Source organism: Hypomesus transpacificus, chromosome 6, assembly GCF_021917145.1.
Source record: "Hypomesus transpacificus isolate Combined female chromosome 6, fHypTra1, whole genome shotgun sequence".
In the NCBI taxonomy this organism is placed as follows: domain Eukaryota; kingdom Metazoa; phylum Chordata; class Actinopteri; order Osmeriformes; family Osmeridae; genus Hypomesus; species Hypomesus transpacificus.
The window spans coordinates 497,499-518,094 of NC_061065.1; the positions used below are offsets into that span (position 1 = coordinate 497,499).

At 41.1% G+C, this 20,596-nt stretch overlaps 1 protein-coding gene across 2 annotated transcripts in view; it reads left to right on the plus strand.

Annotated features, from left to right (window-relative positions):
• nup88 (nucleoporin 88) overlaps window positions 1-8,796 on the plus strand; it is a 45,731-nt gene extending 36,935 nt beyond the window's left edge. For both annotated transcript variants that reach the window (XM_047021729.1, XM_047021730.1), the window contains exons 10-17: window positions 212-316; window positions 529-681; window positions 6,586-6,711; window positions 6,814-6,879; window positions 7,504-7,584; window positions 7,772-7,898; window positions 8,115-8,233; window positions 8,448-8,796. In XM_047021729.1, the coding sequence (XP_046877685.1) occupies window positions 212-316; window positions 529-681; window positions 6,586-6,711; window positions 6,814-6,879; window positions 7,504-7,584; window positions 7,772-7,898; window positions 8,115-8,233; window positions 8,448-8,511 (841 nt within the window). In that variant the 3' untranslated portion in view covers window positions 8,512-8,796. The remainder of the gene's footprint in view (window positions 1-211; window positions 317-528; window positions 682-6,585; window positions 6,712-6,813; window positions 6,880-7,503; window positions 7,585-7,771; window positions 7,899-8,114; window positions 8,234-8,447) is intronic.
• Window positions 8,797-20,596: the final 11,800 nt, after the last annotated feature.

Genomic DNA, 20,596 nt, shown 5'->3' on the forward strand with positions numbered 1-20,596 from the left:
TGCTCCCTTCCATCCTTTGTCCCTCACTCTCTTTCCTGTCATCTTCCTGCCCCCTTCCTCCCTTTCTTGTCATTCTCCTGCTCCCTCCTCTCTCTCTCTTCTCCTTCTCTTCCTCCCTTACCTGTCATCCTGCTCCCTCTTCCCTTTTTCCTTCCCTCTCCTGTCATCCTCCTGCCCCTCTCCTCCCTCTCACGTCATCCTCTTACCCCAGCATGTCAGCCCCGGTGCGTGGTTTCTGGATTGTGTCTGACCTGTCTCTGGGAGCCACCATGGTCTGCATCACCAACACTTATGAGTGTCTTCTGCTGCCGTTGCTGTACGGTTTGACAAAACGCACACAAAACAAGTTATATTTGAATTTCGCCAATCCTTGACTAAATTGGCAGTTGTGTACCACAACGTTATATTTGTCTGTCCTTTACTGAATGTATTGAATTGATTCTCATGGCAGTTGAACATTCTTTATTCATTGAGGTTCAAATAAGTCGCTGGTTAAGTGTTTGTGCATACGCGTGTGTATGTTTTCAGGAATTCCATTCGCCCCCCCTCGCCCCCCCTACTCTGTTCCCAGTCAGGGATGGATTTGGCTAGCTCCCCTCTGCGGGGATTGGCCGATGACTCCTTTGAACAGCACATCCGCAGCATCCTGGCCCGTAGCTCCACCAATCCCCTCATGCTGAGGTGTGGTAACCAGGAAGTACCGCGACACACACACACCGCACACATCGCCAACAACTTTAATGACTTTGTGCTGTTTGTTATTACAACCCCAATTCCCAAGAAGTTGGGACGCTGTGTAAAATACAATACAAAAACAGGATACAATGATTTGCAAATCTCGAACCCATATTTTATTCACAATAGAAAATAGGAAACATATCACATGTTTAAACTAATGAAATGTACAATTTTAAGGAACAAATAAGGTAATTTTAAATTTGATGAGAGCAACACGTCTCTAAAAAGTTGGGACAAGGCCATGTTTACCACAGTGTAGCATCCCCTCTTCTTTTAACAACAGTCTGTATATGTCTGGGAACTGAGGAGACCAGTTGCTGGAGTTGTGAGAGAGGAATGTTGTCCCTTTTGTGTCTGATACAGGATTCTTGCAGCTCAACGGTCCTGGGTCTTCTTTATCATATTTTTTGTTTCATGATCCACTTAATGTTTTTAACTGGTAAAAGGTCTGGACTTCAGGCAGGCCATTTCAGCACCCTGACTCTTCTACGATGAAGCCATGCTGTAGTAACAGATACAGTATGTGGTTTAACATAGTCTTCCTGAAATATGCAAGGCCTTCCCTGAAAAAGATCTGGAAGGAAGCAAATGTTACTCTAAAACCTGTACTGTATATACCTTTCAGCATTAATGGTGCCTTTCCAAATGTGCAAGCTTCCCATTTTACAAGCTGCCCATTTTACAAGCGTTGATTGGGATACTGTGTATTCCGGGATTATTAATGTAAATTAATGCATTGACTAAATTCAACTAAAGTAAATTGTTAAAACTCAAACTTAAGATTTTACTGGGGCACAGCAGATTTATACTGGGGCACGTGCCCTAGTAAAAAAGGGTCTAACGACGCCCCTGTTTCCCACTTCAGGTTAGGGCCTCAGTCCATTTTAAATGAGCTTCAGCCCAGAGAAGATGGCCGTGTTTCTGGATCACGTTTGTATATGGCTTTTTCTTTGCATGATAGTGCTTTAACCTGCATTTGGTATATGGAGTCAAATTAGGGTCAATAATATTTGGTGTCCGTAGAAATCGTTTTGCATCCGTAGAAATATTTTTGTATCCGTAGAAAAAGATTTGTATCTGCAGAAATAGTTTTGCATCATTAAAAAAAGTGTTGGTCAAAAATATTTTGCATAATACCACACTTTTTTACGGATCCTAATTCTATGGATGCAAAACCTTTTTACAAAATCTTTCTCCCTAATTTGACTCCAGAGAGGTAGGCCTGCTTCGCCCGCAAATTTAAGTTGTTTTTCGGTACAATGCGAGAGAAAATCACGTGCAATCGTCAAGCGTATAGCTATGAGACAACCATGTGTAAACGCAACTAGCCTTGATAAGAAATCATTGTCTATCATAATAATTTCAGATACTTCGAGCGAACAGTTGACAGGTTGTTCTAGTAGTACTAATAGAATTTAGATCATTATGCTAAATTATCTTTCCTTGATGCGACTGGTTGATTGTCGGCTATCCAAATGCCCCCAGATGCTCCCCGATAAAGAATGTTGTAGAATGTTTGGCGAACGATGATAGTGCTATGATGTTCAATCACCACCAGATGCCGCTGTTCTGACACATCACACGATTCGGAGGCCTATCACATATTTAAAGATTGTAAAAACTAATTATTTTCCAATTCATGGCACTTAAAAAAATAAATAATAATATGCGTTTGGCAGAGAAGGGAGACTGGCGTTGGTCACGGTTTGGAATGACAGGGAGAAAACAGGACAGAGTAATGGCGGATATCGCTCATATACATTTTGTTTAGTTTTTTTACGACAATGTAGTTAAGGTGGCAGGTGTGTGTTGCTTCGGCCGCCTTAGCTGAGAAGTGCTGCGGGAAACCCTGTATGTACTGTAGATGATGAGATATTCAAAGTCTTCACAATTTTACATTGAGGAACATTATTAGGGTTCCTTCGTCAGGAGGACCCTATTGTAATTGTTGGTATTATTAGGTCCCTCCGGTAGGAGGGAACCTATTGTTATTGTTGGTATTCCTATTATTATTAGGTTCTTCTTGTAGGAGGGAACCTATTGTTATTGTTGGTATTCTTATTATTATTATTATTTTTTTTCTCCTTGCGCCCCAATATCTCAAAAAGTCCCTTGTCATAAATTTTCTAATTTGGCACATTGATACTAAATCCAAGTGGGTACCCCCACACCAAATATGGGCCACATCGGACCATAGGGGGCGCCACAGGCCACGCCCTAAAGTCCGATTTTCAAAGTGATGGCATTTCCACCTTATTGCTCCAATTCTTCTGAAACTTGGTGTGCATGCCTCATTTTTCATGAGAAACAAAAAAGCCTCAAGGACCCATAAGGTCCGCCATGATGGATTTTCCTGTACAGTGATAATTTGGGAAAACATTCAAAATTCCTCTTCTCTTGAACCAAAGGTCTAATTGACTTGATATTTGGTACATATATGTATCATTGACATGTTTAAAAATGTTACTTAAGGCAATTGAATCAAGTACAAAATGGCTGAAATGGGTGTATTTATGTAAATGTCCACATTGCCTCAATATGTTTGCGTCACTAAAACAAATGTATTTTTGAATTATGGTTCAAACCTAATAGGCTTTAAGGTGACATGCCTTGAAGTACCATGCAAAGTTTCACCTTGATATGTCAAAATATGACTGAATTACAGCTGTTTGAAATTGGACCAAATCTGACAATGCTATGGCACTCCAAACAACCTTTTAAAAAAACTATAAGTAAGTTATTCTTTACAGCAGCAACCCAGTCATCCCGTTGTCCCATTTTCATAGGAAATGTACAAGCAGTTACAACTTTGGCTGAATCTAATTATCTTTTGGCCTGTCATCATTTTGATTATCTGTTTAGTTCAATAAGATGACTTCATTCTGAAGTCCCACAAACAATTTCACCTTGGTATGTCAAAATATGATTGAATTAGAGCAGTATCAACGTTGGCTGAATCTAACAACGCTCACCACAGGAGAAACAGCCTACTTATTAATACAGTTACTGAACATGACAATATTCAATTCTGAGAATAGCTCAATGGGCTGGGATGGTGACCTGTAAAGTATAAGGTCGTAAGTTGGAATCCAGCCATAATCTTTTGGCCTGTCATAATTTTGATTATCTGTTAAGTTCAATAGGATGAGATCATTCTGAAATGCCCTGTGCAAATTCATGCAATATCACCTTGAAATTCCTAACCTTTGTCCCAAAGCTGACCAAAGCTAATACTCTGCCCTTTCTATTCATACAATCTCAACAGTTGGTTTGTAGCAGAGAGGATAGAGACACTGACTTGTAACCTAATGCTCATGAGTTCAAATCCCCATTCAGCCTATCGTTGTTGGCCAAACATGAAGTAGTTTTGCTCTCTTGTTGTCCAACTCTCGATCTTTTACAGTGTACATGTTTATAATATTTTGCGGAGGAACCCGCATCGTGGCTTGCAGCTATATTTATTATTATTATCGTAATTTATCTCATGAACACATTGGTAAAAAGTTTTGAAATTTGGCATATTGATACAACATGCCACAACTACGGCCAAACACAGACTGGCCCGCATTAGACCATAGGGGGCGCCACAGGCCACGCCCAAATGTCCACTTTTCAAAGTGATTGCATTTCCACCCCGATCCTCCAATTCTTCTAAAACTTGGTGTGCATGCCTCATTTTTCATGAGGAACAAAAAAGCCTCAGGGACCCATAAGGTCTGCCCTGATGGATTTTCCTCTACAGTGATAATTTGGGAAAACATTCAAAATCCCTTTTCTCTTGAACCAAAGTTCTAATTGACTTGAAATTTGGTACATATATGTATCATTGACGTATTTAAAAATGTTACTTAAGGCAATTGAATCAAGTACAAAATGGCTGAAAGGGGTGTATTTATGTAAATGTACACATTGCCTCAATATGTTTGTGTCACTAAATCAAATGTCATTTTTGAATGATGGTTTTTCAAACCTAATAGGCTTTAAGGTGACATCACTCTGACGTACCGTACACAATTTCACCTTGGTATGTCAAAATATGACTGAATTAGAGCTGTTTCAACTTTTGCTTACCACAGGAGAAACAGCGTACTTTTTTTATACAGTAACTGAACGTAAAAATATTCAACATTGAGATTACCTCACTGGGCTGGGACGGCCACCTGCAAAGTATAACGTCGTAGGATCGAATCCAGCCACAGTCATTTAGCCCGTCTTAAATTTGAATATCTGTTTAGTTAAACAGGATGACATCGATCTGAAGTACCATGCGCAATTTCACCTTGATATGTCAAAAGATCATTGAATTACAGCTGTTAAAACTTTGGCTGAATCGAGCAATCCATGCTGCAGGAGAAACGGCTTTCTTTTTCTATACAGAACCTGACCAGAATTTCCCAGCCTTGCAGGTAGCTCAATGGGTTGAAACGTTGTCCTGCAAAGTGCAAGGTCACAGGTTCGAAACTAGGCAAAGTCTTTTGGCCTGTCATAATTTTGATTACTTGTTTAGTTAAACAGGCAGACATCATTCTGAAAAACCACGCGCAATTTCAAGCAATTTCACTTTGAAATGTCAACCGTTTCTTAACCTTTGTCCAAGCTGACCAAAAACTAATACTCATATCACGCAGTCGGTACACAGCTAGATAATCAGCGTCAGCCACTTGGGTACCCAGCATGCAGTGCGGCATGTCCAAAAACGCAAAGACTTGTGGAAAATAGTTCGGGTACAACAGCTTTGCGAGGGATTTCAGTTGTTGTGTTCGTTCAGTTAGATGTTTGTAATGTTATTGTTTGTTAGTTAATATAATATTGTTGGTCACCCTGATTGTGCATGTTGTGTATTTAAATGGGACCAGAGAGTCGGCTGCTGTACTCTCACAACTTATTCTCGCAAGCAGCTGAACATGAGCTCTGCCCAGCCCAGCCCAGCTGACCACATGACTACTGTTAATTGTGCACTGCCTGAGATTCTGGAAAGAGATCAACTCAAGAAGACTTTCAATATCACAAAAGTCTAATGCTCTGCCCTTTCTGTTCGTAACATTTCAGCAGTTGGTGTATAGCAGAGAGGATAGAGAGACTGACTTGTGACCTTATGTTTATGAGTTCTAATCCCCGTTCAGCCTATTGTTGTTGACCAAACATGAAGTAGTTTTGCTCTATTGTTGTCCAAGTCTCGATCTTCTACAGTGTACATGTTTATAATATTTTGCCATTTTGCGGAGGAACCCGCATCGCTGCTTGCAGCTATATTTCTGAATTGGTTCCACAATATGTAGATGCAGGTTTGCCTCTCTAAGATACTCTTTTCATACCCAATCATGTTACTGACCTGTTTGCAATTAACACAGTTAGTTGCAAAATTTTCCTCCAGCTGTTTAATTTTAGTAACACTTTTTTCAGCCATATTACCCCCGTCCCAACTTTTTTTGAGACGTGTTGCGGCCATCAAATTCCAAATTACCTTATTTTTTCCTTAAAATTGTAAATTTCCTACGTTTAAACCTTTAATATGTTTTCATTGATCTATTGTGAATGACTCATGACATGAGTTTACGAGATTTGCTAATTATTGCATTCTGTTTTTATTTACATTTTACACAGTGTCCCAACTTTTGGGGAATTGGGATTGTATACTGCCTTCCCTATATAGTTAATGAATGAAAGCAATTATTAAGATAAATGCATTGTACATGAGTCCCACTATGTCTCTAGCATTAAAACATTCATCTCTCCCTCTATACCCGCACCCTGAGGCATCTAGTAAACTGAGTGTGGCGTTTCCAATTTAGTTTAATCTACAGCTCTACTCCATGCTCTGCTCTCTACTACTTGTGTTTGCGTCAGGGCGGGCGATAAGGACACGTTGTCCCCCCCCCCAGAGTGTCTCCAGCTCCTCAGCAGAGCCACACAGGTGTTCAGAGAAGAGTACATTCTTAAACAGGACATGGCCCGGGAGGAGATGCAGAGAAGGTCGCTATCTCTCACACACACACACACATACATTGTTCCTGGATATGGTGTGTGGACAAAGGCTTGTTTTTTGGGGGGGGCTGACCGTCCGTTCTCCTACAGGGTGAAACTCCTGACGGGACAGAAGAACAAGCAGCAGGAGGACCTGGCTGTGTGCAAAGAGGAGAGGTACGCACGGACAGAAACTCACGCTTACCACTGCCCTACCTTTGGGAGGGCGGTTTGACTGGTTTCATTGTATTGCATGCACTTGATGAAAGGGCACAGCGTGGTAGGTAGCACAGCAGGTAGCGTGGGGCTGATGTGGCCCAGGTCTGCTCCAGAGAAAGATCTTCCCAAGGCCCTTCAGCAATTGTGATTCCGTCCCAAGAAGACATCACAAGATCTAGACATGGCCCTTTTCCCCCATTTTTACAGATTTGACAGAGAGAGGTGAAGTTAAAAGACAGGGTGAAGCACTGCATGATGAGCCAGAGCAGATAGACCCGCAGACAGGGAAATGCCACTTAACTACAGGATAACACAATGCAATGTGACACAGTGTCTTTTTCCAAGACTTGCTGTCACTCTAGTATATTCAAAACCAGCTAGGCTTCTGTTCCAAAGGATAACGACAGAAAATGATCACTAGTTCTAAAATTGTGTCCCGCAACTTATAACGACTATGATCATGTTATTGAAAATAACTCATAATGCTACTGCAAGCTGAATATTAGCACATTGTTAGAGAGTATCTAGGATGAGCACACAAGAGTAATGGCCAGATGTATTCCCAACATGGTGCTTTGTTAGGAAGAGCCTGCGAGAGGCTGCAGAGCATCTGGCCGACAAGTACGAAGACGCCAAGTACCGCCAGGAGGCCATCATGAACAGGTAATGCCTCACACAACGTGGATTTAAAGTCTGCCTTTCATTTTCATGGGACTGCACTCTTTGACGCTAACAAACTCCCTTCCTGCAATCCGTTGATACTTGTTAAAAAAAACTGAGGATAAAAATAAAGAAACAATTCTCCCTGATCTTGCTGAAAGCCTATGTTGTTGCCACTCCCTCCCCCCAGGGTGAAGCAGGTGTTGGGGAGCATGAGGAGTCAGCTGCCCGTCCTGTCAGACAGTGAGAAGGACATGAAGAAGGAGCTGCAGACTATCAATGACCAGCTACGACACCTGGGTAACGGCATCAAACAGGTGAGGGGCTTGGGAGCGAGACCTGGGAGCACTGTCAACAGATATTTGAAAGGTATGGGTGGTTGTAGGGGTGTCAATAGTGAGAAGCCAGCCTAGTCACAGCTGATGGAAAGGTGTAATATATAATCACCAAAGGGGCGATATACGTAAGACTTTGTACCAGCCGATTTACATCATTGCTTTCTGTAATGACCCGAGTTGGCTTGGTGTCTCTAGGTGAACATGAAGATGGACTACCAAAAGAAGCAGATGGATAAAGGCGTGTCTCCAGCCAGAGCTACTGTCTCCCTCAACATTCACCAGAGGAAGTGTGTCCAGGGTGTCATCAAAGAACAGTAAGTATTGGCTCAGTGGAAACTGTAGTTGGCACAAAGATCAGACTGCCTCAACCCATGTCATCATATGGATGATCTATTGTATTTTAATTGTCATGTCATTTTTTTGAAGTATAGTCTTTAAGTAACTTTGTTGACCTCTGGGGAATCGTACCAAACATGGGAAAGTTGTCAGTTGTGTGAAAATGTTATTCTCTCTTCTTTTACTTTCAAGGGGAGAGCACATAGCCGAAATGATGAAACAGATCAAGGACATCAAGAACCAGTTCAGTTTTTGAGACTGCAAGACTGCTCATCCATCTTACAGTCCCCCATCCAGACACACCACTAAAATAAGAGTCCTGAACCACTTTTATAAATGCATTCCATCTACGCAAATTGCTTGTGCCATCATATTTAATTCTTTGACATTTTTTTAAGTTCAAGACTTGTCTTAACCTAGATACAGGGCAGGCTGTCATGATTGGAATGTTAAGTTGTCATGCGGGGTTTTTGTATGCATCGATATAAGGTTTTATATTCAACATTTGTGTCCTGGGTAATAAACGAAAATGTACGTGTTGTTTTGCATTGGGTTATCCTTAATTTGCAATAATCTAATTTGGTGGACTACAGAGTAATGATCAAGCAGTAACTGAGTCAAATGAGATGCGAACAGTCAAACACCAATTGTAGTGACAACATTTCGGGTTTAAATCTTAGTTGTTAATTTTGACACTTATTCATGTGTGCAGGATGAAAGGTTGTTCTGACTCATATCCGTGGCTAGCTTGCAATTTCTATAGTGGCTCTTTATCCACAGTTCCTACTCACAAGACCCAGATGACTGACTTTTGATGTCTTCTTCTTCATCAAAGAACAGAATCTTCACGCTTGCGAAGTAGTTGTAAATATACACAATGTCAAACTAAAAGAATAATTGCAAATCTTCAATATTCGTTGATAGATGATGGTCAAAAGCTGTATGCTTCCACAGCTACACACGTCTCTCTCATCTAGTCATATATTCTCATTCTCGAATCACTTACGTCACATGTGCAGCACAGGATATACATTATCCAATAGAAATTTACCATCAACATTTACCATTAATTACAGACTTTAAATCACTAACTGTCCGATATTCATTCAGAATAAATTCTTAACCAAATTAAACATTGTAAATTAAATATTCAAATGAAAAATATTAATAAAGCATTTTCCTATAATTTGGCTCCTACATTTCCAGCCCCTAATTGGAAGGCATTCAGACTGACAATTACTCACTTATCAATAGAGCCAAATAAATCCAACATCCTCAAACATTAGGTATCCAACAATCCTCAAACATTAGGTATCACTTGTCAATCAACATTAGATGCAGTAAATATACCAACTAAGCAATATCACAAATTACTGTATACATAATAAACAAATACCTATACAGTACAATATTGACACCTTATCCTTTTTTTACGTTTTTATTTTTTTATACAATCACTCAAGTGTCCATTTCACAAACCAAGCAAAGTTTGTCCACGGGTCTTTCCAAATTATTAGTCTTCGTTTTGATGAGGACACGCCTTACAAGTCCTTTGGCATCAGGCATGACCTGGAGAACTTGTCCCAACACCCACGAACTCCGTGGTGCTCAATCATCAATAATCAAAACAATGCCCCAGTGGCCAAGTTCTTCTTTATCTGAGTCCACTTTTGCCGCTCCTGAAGCATGGGTAGGTACTCATGCACCCACCGCTTCCAAAACAAGTCAGCAAGATATTGCACTTGCTTCCATCGTTGGCGAGCGTGTGAGTCTTCCTTGTTGAACAGTCCAGGGGGCAAAACTGGCTGTTTCTTCATGAGTAGCAAATGGTTAGGAGTCAATGCTTTCTAGATCCATAGGATCATCAGTTGCTGTAGTCAGTGGCCTGTTGTTTAGTATTGATTCCACTTCACACATAAGTGAAAGTAAACACTCATCATTGACTGTTTGCTCCTTTAGTACAGACCTCAGAACTTTTCTGACAGACCTGATCTGTCTTTCCCAGATCCCTCCAATGTGTGACCCAGCAGGAGGATTAAATACCAACTGGATTCCCTTTTGCATGAGTGAATCTTGGATCTTTGACTGGTTCCATTGCTGGATGGCTTTACACAGCTCACGCTCAGCAGCAACTAGGTTGGTACCGTTGTCTGAGTGCATAACGGATACCTGTCCTCTTCTGCTTACAAAGCGTCTGATTGCATTTAGACATGAATCAGTGTCCAATGTGTGCGATATTTCAATGTGCACTGCCCTTGTGGTAAGACAGGTGAATAATGCACCATACCTCTTTACAGTGCTGTGGCCTTGCTTCACATCAAAAGGCCCAAAATAATCGACCCCAACATTTCTAAAGGGTGGTTTGTCAGGTAGAAGTCTGTCTTTGGGTAAATCTGCCATTTTCTGTCCAAGGGGTTGACCTTTGACTTTTCTGAAAATCACACACTTTGACAGAAACTTCCTCACCACTGAGTTAGCTGAGGGAATCCAATATCTCTGGCGCACTTGAGAGCATGTAGACTCTTCCGCTGTGACCTTCTCATGAATATCTTGAAAAATCAACGTGGGACATGCAAGTCCTTTGGGATGATAGCTGATGCTTTACATGCTCCGCCATTGCAGCAGCAGAGAGACGACCTTCAACTCTCAGTACCCCGTTCTCAATGATTGGATCAAGCTTCCTCAAGTGACTAGTTTTCTTCACACCAATGCCTTTCTTAAGCAGGCAGATTTCTTCTTGAAACGTTTCACCTTGGCAGAACTTGATAATCTCCATTTCTGCTGTTGTCAAGTCCTCCACTGTGAGTACAGTCTGTGTCTTCGTCAATTTGTCACCTTGTTTGTTCTTATTGACTATTGTTTGTTTAATCTTGTGACTTGTCTGTGAATCTTCTGTCTTTCTCCTGCAACGTTGTAGAAGGAGATCTTTAAGTTAGAGAATCCACGCCACAGCTCTTTTCACCCGGTACCAACTGGAGTAGTGGTTCAACAGCTTGTTCACAGCCTGTACATCTTCAGATGCGTCTGTAAGATTAACTGTGGCTGTGTGTCTCACCTCATTGTCATTGTCTTCATTAACCATTGTATCATCAAATCTGCCTGGCCATTGAAATTCTGGTTCTTTGAGAAACGCTGGACGATGAGACCAGCTCAAATTCTTCATAAACTTGGTCGGCATAAGCCCTCTGGAAGCACAATCAGTGGGATTAATTGAAGTATTGACATATTTCCATTGCTCAAGCTTAGTCGACTCTCTGATGACAGCAATGCGATTAGCAACGAAGGTTTTAAAGCGAAGCTTTTCATTTGCTATGTATTTCAACACAGTTGTGCTGTCGGTCCAGAATGTCGAGTTAATGAGATCCATTTGAAGCTCTTTCCTCAACATTTTGTCTGTGTTCACAGCAACCACTGCTGCAGTCAGTTCCATTCGTGGAATAGTGGTCTGCTTCAGTGGTGCCACACGTGATCTTCCCATCATGAAAGCACTGTGAACACTTCCATCCCTATTTTTCAATCTCAGGTAAGAGACTGTTCCGTATCCACTTTCACTTCCATCAGAAAAGTGGTGGAGCTGTGCAGTTTCTACAGGTCCAAACTCTGATGGTCTCACACATCTGGGTATGGTTACAGCTGACAACTGGTGTAGCTCTTGTAGCCAAGCATTCCACTTCCTACTCAACCAATCTGGAATCTCATCATCCCAAGCAAGACCTTCTTTGCATAGTTGTTGCATGAGCATCTTTGCGGGCAGAATTGCAGGGGCAAGAAATCCCAACGGATCATAGATCGAGCTTGTGACTGAGAGAATTCCTCGTCTTGTGATGGGCTTGTTTTTGACATTGATCTTGAACTTGAGTGAATCTGATTCTGTGCACCATAGCACACCCAATGCTCTTTCCATTGGTAGCACATCATGAGATAAGTCCAAGTCTCTGACATCCTTGGCTCTGTCACAGTCCGGAACAGAGGCAAGTAAGGCACGGCTGTTTCTTGTCCATTTTGTCAGGTGGAATCCTCCACTTGCACATAGTGCTGTGAGATCTTTGCACAGTTTGACTGCTTGAGCTTCACTTGCAACTGATTTCAAACAGTCGTCTACATAAAAGTTCTTCAGAACTGTGTCCACAACCTCAGGTGACGACGTGATACGGTTCTCCTCTGCTGTTCTTCGGAGTGCATAATTTGCACAACTTGGAGAAGAAGTCGCACCGAAAAGGTGAACAACCATCTTGTATTCAGCGATGTTCTGGCTTAGGTCTCCTGCTGGCCACCATAGGAAGCGCAGTAGGTCTGTGTCATCTTCAGGAACTCTCACTTGATAGTGCATTGCTTCCACATCAGCAATCATAGCGACTGGTTCTTGCCTGAAGCGAGACAACACTCCAACAAGCGAGTTGGTCAAATCCGGTTCTTGTAGAAGCTCACTGTTAAGTGAGACTCCTTGATAGCTGGCCGCACAGTCAAATACTACGCAGAGCTTTTTTTATTTTGTGGGTGGTATACCCTATGGTGGAGAATATACCACACTTTACCATCCTGGCGGTTCAGCTTTGTCTCAGACACTTCAGTGGCATATCCTTTGTTCAACATGTCATTCATGAATGTAACGTAATTCTTCATGGAACGTAGGATTCTTCACCATTTTGTTCTTAAGGTTAAGTGCACGCTGCATAACAGCACTTCTGTTGTTTGGCATTTGAACATTCAACTTTTTCATGGGAAGATTTAAGTAGTAATGTCCATCCTTAAGATGAGCAGACATATTCACAGCCTCCATGAAGTAGTTATCCTCTTGTGACATTTCAGATTTGTCATCGCAGTTGTGTTCAGGGAAGTCGTGATTATATTGTTGGATGAGCAACTCTTCCACACTGTCAATGGCAATTCTGTTCACAGCAGCAGATGGTTGTGTGCTGTCATTAACTCTGGTGTCTGCCTCTCTAAGTGGTCCGTTCAAAATCCATCCAAGTGCTGTTTTAACAGCATATGGTCCATCGTCCTTGCATGGAATCACTTTCCATGGCTCCAAGATGCTGTATTCTTTGGTTCCAATGAGAAGTTCCACATCTGCATCAATGTGAGGCAGTATTACTTTACTGAGGTATGGCCATTTCTCAACCTCCTTCTGTAGTGGTACATTCTCTCTGGAAACAGGAATCCTTTTCTGAGTGAAGACTTTTGATAGAGCAATGAAGTTGTTGTCTTCTAGACCGCCAACTTTCAGATCAGTGAGGATATAGCTCTCTACTTGCCTTCTAGCATTGATGGTGCTTAACGTAAGCTCAGTTCGTCTTCCTTGAACATTCAGTTGCCTTGCTAGAGCTTCAGTACAGAATGACGCGGAGCTGCCTGGGTCCATGAATGCGTAGACTTCCATGGCTTCATCACTCCTTTTGGATTTAATTCTAACTGGCACGATGGCAAGCACACAACAGTCTCCAGCCCCAGTACAGGCACTTGTCTCTTCATAGACACCTGTTGGTGCACTGGCTGTTCTGCTTTTGCTGACCTCAATTTCACTTGCCTTCTCCTTTGCAGTTTTCTCCTGGCTTGAGAAATGCAGCATACTGGGATGCTTCAGAGAACAAATCTTACATGACATCTTATTTTTACATTCCCTGCTCAGGTGGCCTTTGAATAAGCAACCAAAGCAGAGCCCATTTTTCTTCAAGAATGTCACTCTGTCTTTGTGTGGCTTCTCTCTAATTGTATGACATTCTTGCAGTGTGTGGTTCCTTTCACAAAATATGCATGGTTTTGTAAAGGCACATTTGAATGACACATCAGTTTTTGACTTTGATGACTCACCTTGATTATCACTATATTCAACTTGTTCCACTTTAGTAGCAAAGCTACTTCCTTGCTTCCCCTCTTTCCTGTACTTGCTTCCTTGTTGACTCTTCTTTGTGGTTTTATTTTCATTCACTGACAGGTCAAGATCTCCAAAGAGAGGATCAGACATGATCTTTGCTTGCCATTCAACAAAGTTTACCAGCTCTGCATACCTGACTCTTCTACTTTGCTTCTCCTGGATGTCGTATACATGAACTCTCCATCGCTCCCTTATTCTGAATGGCAATTTCGAAATGATGACCCTCATATTTGTGGGGTTGTCCATTTCTCCCATATACTCAATGTCTTCCATAACATTACGACAACTCACAAGGAAAACTGAGAAAGCATTTAGCGCCTTTGTGTCTTCAGATTTTATTTGTGGCCACTTAGAAGCCTTTTCAATTAACGTAGTAGCCACCTTCAACTCATTTCCACACTTCTCTTGCAGTAGTCTCAAAGCCTTTTCATATCCACGATGGTCAGGCATATGCTGACAGCTCATCACAAGATCACTCGCCTCGCCTCTGGTGTACTGCTCCAAGAAGTATAGTTTATCAGCATTGCTCTCAGCACGGGAATCAATGGCATGTATGAAAGCTCTTATAAAGGATCTGAACTCCAGTGGGTCTCCCTGAAACACTGGCACATCTCTTTTTGGTAAGCGAAACAGTTGTTGGTTCCTTGCGAACAGCTCTGTAATGTCTGTCTGACGTTGCATCATGTTGTACATCTGTCTTGCTCCATCATCAGGTTGAGGCACAGGTCTAGGTTGGTTAGGGATAGGTGGTGGAAAATCAGTCTGTCCACAACCTGCTCCAGAAGCCCCAGCCAGGTTAGTAGTCAGACTATATGATGGTTTCTTCGGTCTGGTGGATAGCAAACCATGTCCTGGCCCACGTTTAACACTGTCCAACAGCAATAAAGGTTCTTTTGTACCGTCTGGGATCGAAGTTCTTCACACTCCTCATATACTTTCATTTTAGCAGTGGAAACTGCAAGAGCTGTGTCAACTTCTAATCTTTCCTTTTCAGCTTTAATTTCAGCCTCCTTCCATTCTTATGCTTGTTTTTCTTGCAAAGCTGCTGCCTGTGCCATCAGAACAGCTCTATTGGCTTCTTCTTTCATGCGGGCTGCAGAGGCACTTGACACTTTTGACACCCTAGACACACTGTCCCAATGCGTTACCTCTTCATCACATGTCTTCGCTTCAATCCACCTTTTAACTTTAGCCATAAACTGGAAGCATTGTTCAGTCTTTGATAGAAACCAAAATTGCTGGTCAACCCCTTTTTCTTCATCATTGAGACATGATACTACTGCATAATTGCACTCAATAAACTCTTCATATTGGCTCCTTGTACACTTGAAATTCCTTTTGAATGTCATATACAGTAGGCAATTCTTCACTGTTCAAAAATAGCTCAATTTCGTTTGATTTTGCAGTCAATTGTGACAATTTACCTCTTCTGGTGTTTATGAGAATATTCAGTCTATTCTCTACTCCAGGGGTCGGCAACAGGCGGCCCGCGGGCCAATTGTGGCCCGCCAGCGATTTTATTTGGCCCGTCAAAATATTTCCAATTATATATTTTTTATAACGTTTTTTTCCCCGTCAACTTTTATTTTGAAACCGGAAACTGGGTATGGTGTAATTAGATGTTGTCGACTTCATGCAGCGCCGGCGTCGCCTGCAGCCCGGTTGACTTGAAGTAACCAATGGCATTCTCAGCTTCAAGGCAGCCGGCTGTCGGCGCTGCCGTCGCTGCATGAAGTCGAATACACTTATTGACTTTTCTGAAGTATTTTTTCGCCATGTCATCGCTACCATATGATCGCTACACCTCACGGCTGACAGATCGCCTGATGTGAAAGCACAGTTATGGTTAGTAATCATGGGCAGCGCTCTCTATGGCAGCGCTAGGAAGGGGCTAGCAGGTGCTTCAGCACCCCCAAGAAAGACCAAAGCACCCCGATAGCACCCCCCACGACATTGCTTATTAATTTATAGTTTCAGGCCCGGAATGGCCATCGGGAGAATAGGGAGAATTCACGGTGGGCCGCTTTGCCCGCTTATAAATTGGGCCAGAAGATCGCCTGCTTTCTCTTTGTTTTTTTCACACACCGAATAACAGGATATGCCTTAAGTTTGTTAAGTTACTGTGTGACTGAAAAGTAAGCTAATAGGCTACATTGTGTTTTAATCTAATTAAGCGCATGATCAGACCGTGCATTAAAAAGTGCAGTTCAGTTGTCGCGCATGTTTCTCAAACACAAACCATAATTTATTGTTGTGGAGGGAGTTAGCTAGATTAAGCTGAAGCGAAAAAAATAAAATGGAAGGGATAAGATCCCAGGAGGAACTGAAAAAGCCAGGTAAAAAATTAAATTTTTGCTCGCATTAATGTGAAGTTCCGATTTCACCTCACATTAAAACCTTGACTAGGTCCTAGTAATCCTATTCTCACTTGATGACAGTATTTATGTGCACCAACGATGACGACCCACCACGTTGGGATGACAGTGACGACCATGTTGATACAGTTCGTTAACAGACCACCAATGGGCTCATGCACATGGTTTATTATCGTTAGCTATTTGTAGTAGACCTACCCATTCTCCATATAGGCCTAGTTGTTGCGAATGCACGTATCGCAAGGGCACCTATCGCAGCGTCTAAATAGGCAGTAACCCAGACTCTGGCCCGCCGTCTAGTGGCGAGGAAAAATACTGGCCCGTGGCCCAAGTTACTTGCCGACCCCTGCTCTACTCCTTTAGCTGTCAACGTCCTCTCACGAGTATTGACACCCATGTCGTCCTTTTCACTCGTCATAGTTCGTTGATCGTCCACAACGTTGCATCTACTTCAATCACAAGCCTTGTTTCAGTCGGACACAACTTTCTTCGGTTATAAACATAATACAAATCCTTACAAGTCCATCAAAACCCAGCTCAGTCACGTCCAAGTTGAATCCGCATAAAATCCCGTTTTGATAAGCACTTTCATTTAGCTCAACTTAACGAAATCACTGCATTCTTGATAACCGCGTGGCTAAACTGACTCCAATGCTTGCTGAGTCATCCACTTAGCTTCTTTGCTAGCTTCCATTAGCTTCAATGGGCGAACGTTTCCTAGCTCTTTGCAGTCCTTCGACTTAACCACTTTAATTTACTTTTGTCAGCTTTCGACTTTAGCAAGCTTTTGACTTTAATGTAGTGACAACATTTCGGGTTTAAATCTTAGTTGTTAATTTTGACACTTATTCATGTGTGCAGGATGAAAGGTTGATCTGACTCATATCCGTGGCTAGCTTGCAATTTCTATAGTGGCTCTTGATCCACAGTTCCTACTCACAAGACCCAGATGACTGACTTTTGATGTCTTTTATTGTCTTCTTCTTCATCAAAGAACAGAATCTTCACGCTTGCGAAGCAGTTGTAAATATACACAATGTCAAACTAAAATAATAATTGCAAAACTTCAATATTCGTTGACAGATGATGGTCAAAAGCGGTATGCTGGTTTATGCTTGGTTTAACTCCTCCACTCTTTAGGTTGCAGCTTCACCTGGAACAGAATCAAGCAGAAGCTATCTCTTTTCTAGTTAGCATTTTTTATAAAATCGGTTAACCATTTGATTAGCCTCTTTCATCATGCTATGTGAAAGGTTTAAGTTGTGGGTTTACAAAGAATCTAATGAGAATAAATCAATTCAATATTCTTCTATAAATCAATTCAAATGGTGTTAAGAATCTGGTATAGGACTGGGAAAGACTTTAATTCACATAGTAAACATACTGTATCTATAATTACCAGGCAGTATTTTCCCCTTCACATGTCTTTAGTTCAATAAAGTTCATGCATATCATGTTTGCACAAATGGGGTATGCAAAAAAAAAATCTTAAGGCTTTCTTGAATAGTTTTTAAATCCATATGTTATAAACACTCTTTCGTTATCTTCATCCCTCCTGTTTGAGACATGATTCATCCCATGGCTCAAATCAGCACATAATGAAACAGATTCCTTAGTAATATAAGTTCCTCCTGTGAATTTACATAACCTACCAGAATTTACAATCTGTTTCTTTGTTTCCTTATTTAAACAAAATCAACTGTTAGTCTTGTTTCTTTCACTTCTAAAAACTTTTTTTCCTTTTAAAATATAAGTTTAAGACCTATATTATTTCAGATTCTCCATTTTACCAAATCACAACTCTTTTCATTAAAGATATGATAAAAGCAATTTTCATTATGCCAAACCAGAATGGAATCTGTACTTTTCTTAAATGAAATATAGACCAAACAATGTTCTTTATGTAGCTATGAGTCAAACATTTTTTATCTATATTATCTATAAAGGTCAGATAGGTAGAACTTAATAACTGGTTTTGCTGCAGTTCAAAACGAGTCAATTAGCTCAAACCTATGGAATGCCAAATTAGTCAAAATTAAATCAATAAATAAATAGATAAATACATACATAAATAAATATGGCTATGGAATAAATTATGAAATAAAAAAAAGATTGCAATAAATATATAAATATGGCATTATATAATTACATAGCTGAATCCATTTACCGACATCAATAAATAAATACATGTATTTATTTCAAAATGACGTTTTTGTAAAGACAACATTTATTTATTTCATGGAACTTTTATTTACTAATGCCACATGTATTTATTTTTTGAGACTTTTACACGCCACATGTATTTCCACATTTATTTCTGTGCTGTATTTATTTCAGATCTCACATGCAAACGAGAGGGGCGTGGTTATCGTCAGACCAACGCAGCAGATAGCTATGCTACCTGTATGGGGGTGACAGTGGAATCGCACTGCCGAAAAGCATGGCTTGTCAGGATATATTATTTTGGAACAGATATTAGATTTTGTAGAGGTACTTGGGCGGATAAGTGCTCTACAGAACATAGATATTGAAGTCTTAAATAGTTTGAGACTTATCGATTATATTATGTTCGTGTGCAAGATGTACAGGTAGTGGGGGGTGATAAGTGCCAGGTAATGTTAGCTAACACAGCTAGCAACAAAGAAGACAATCACTGCCACCACCGCTACATCGCCCTGCTATTATGTGGATAGCTAGGTCGATAAGGCACCCAATTATAACTATCTAGCCTCACCATTATGCCATGTATTATCATTTAGTGAGACGAGACCTGAAGTGAAGCCAGACCATTCCAGACATTACCCGGCTACTTCTTCAAATTGAAGACAAGTTTCTTAACGCTTTGTTATTATTGGCAATTTAAAGTTGCAACTAACCAAGACGTGTCAGGACCAAAACCCATTCAACACGGTACACAATAACCAAACCCAGATATAATTTATGGAATTATTCAATATTAAATCAAACCATTACCACTTCAGTCGTTTTAATGACCATTCAGTGACAAAACGAGTTTGGCTGTTCAGGTATGTGCCAATACAGCACAACACTACTAGCTCTACAGTAGCTAGCTTTAGCTGAAATGGCCACACTGATGTCGTCCTTTTATTAACCCCTCCTTGTAAGGACTCAAGGGACTCTAACACCTTTGACACACAAAACTGTACACAGATTCGAACCCTTAAGACACATAAAACGGTGGGACTCTAACCCTTTTTTAAGAGTTTCACCTCAAGGCCTCTCAACCCTTAGTAACATACAGTGGGACTCTAGCCCTTTTTGCGCACCTGACGATTACGTCTGCCTCCTCGTACCGGTGTATGGGTCTCTCTCCCGATCTGTCGGTCGGGCTGGAACCCTCTGGACTCCCTCTTTTCAGCGTCGGGGTCACCATTTGAAGGACTTAAAATCTGTGTCTAATCCAATATGTAATGATGGTATTCAATGACACAAATCTGTGTTCTAGAAAGTGTGGTCTGGAGTCGCAGAGGTCCGATAATATCAGCTTTAATGCAGCAGTTGGAAATTCACAATGTTTAAGCCTGAGCACACTTCTAAGTTCATAAAACATAAATTTAATAAGCACAATACATCACTTTAATAAATGCATCCTTTATAAAGTCGTACGAGCATTGTTCCCGTTGCTATATTCACTAGTGCACAGTGCCCGTGATGCATTCAGTGATTAAGATGTCACAAATATTAATAACTGGAATTATGGATAGTGCCGTGCCCGTGATGCAGCTGGTGATGACAGTTCATGAATATTACTGTAATGTATTATAAATCATTTAACGAACCAGCTAAAACAAGGTGCAAAGTAGGATCTAACTGGCTGGTTGTACAAACAAATTTTACAAGACAGAAGGCATTCACTATCATGTCCTACCCAAGCGGCAACCGGTTTTACGAAAATGGCTTAGCTATACAGCGCCAAAGCCCGCCAGTTGCCCCCGGATTCAGCGTTTGCAGGGATCACTTACAGAAGTGGATTATATTTATGAACCTGTTAAATACGCTAACGTTAATACACACACTGGCGTTTTTGACAGAGCTACGCTAGCTAGCTCTACCTCCTAAATTCACATCTG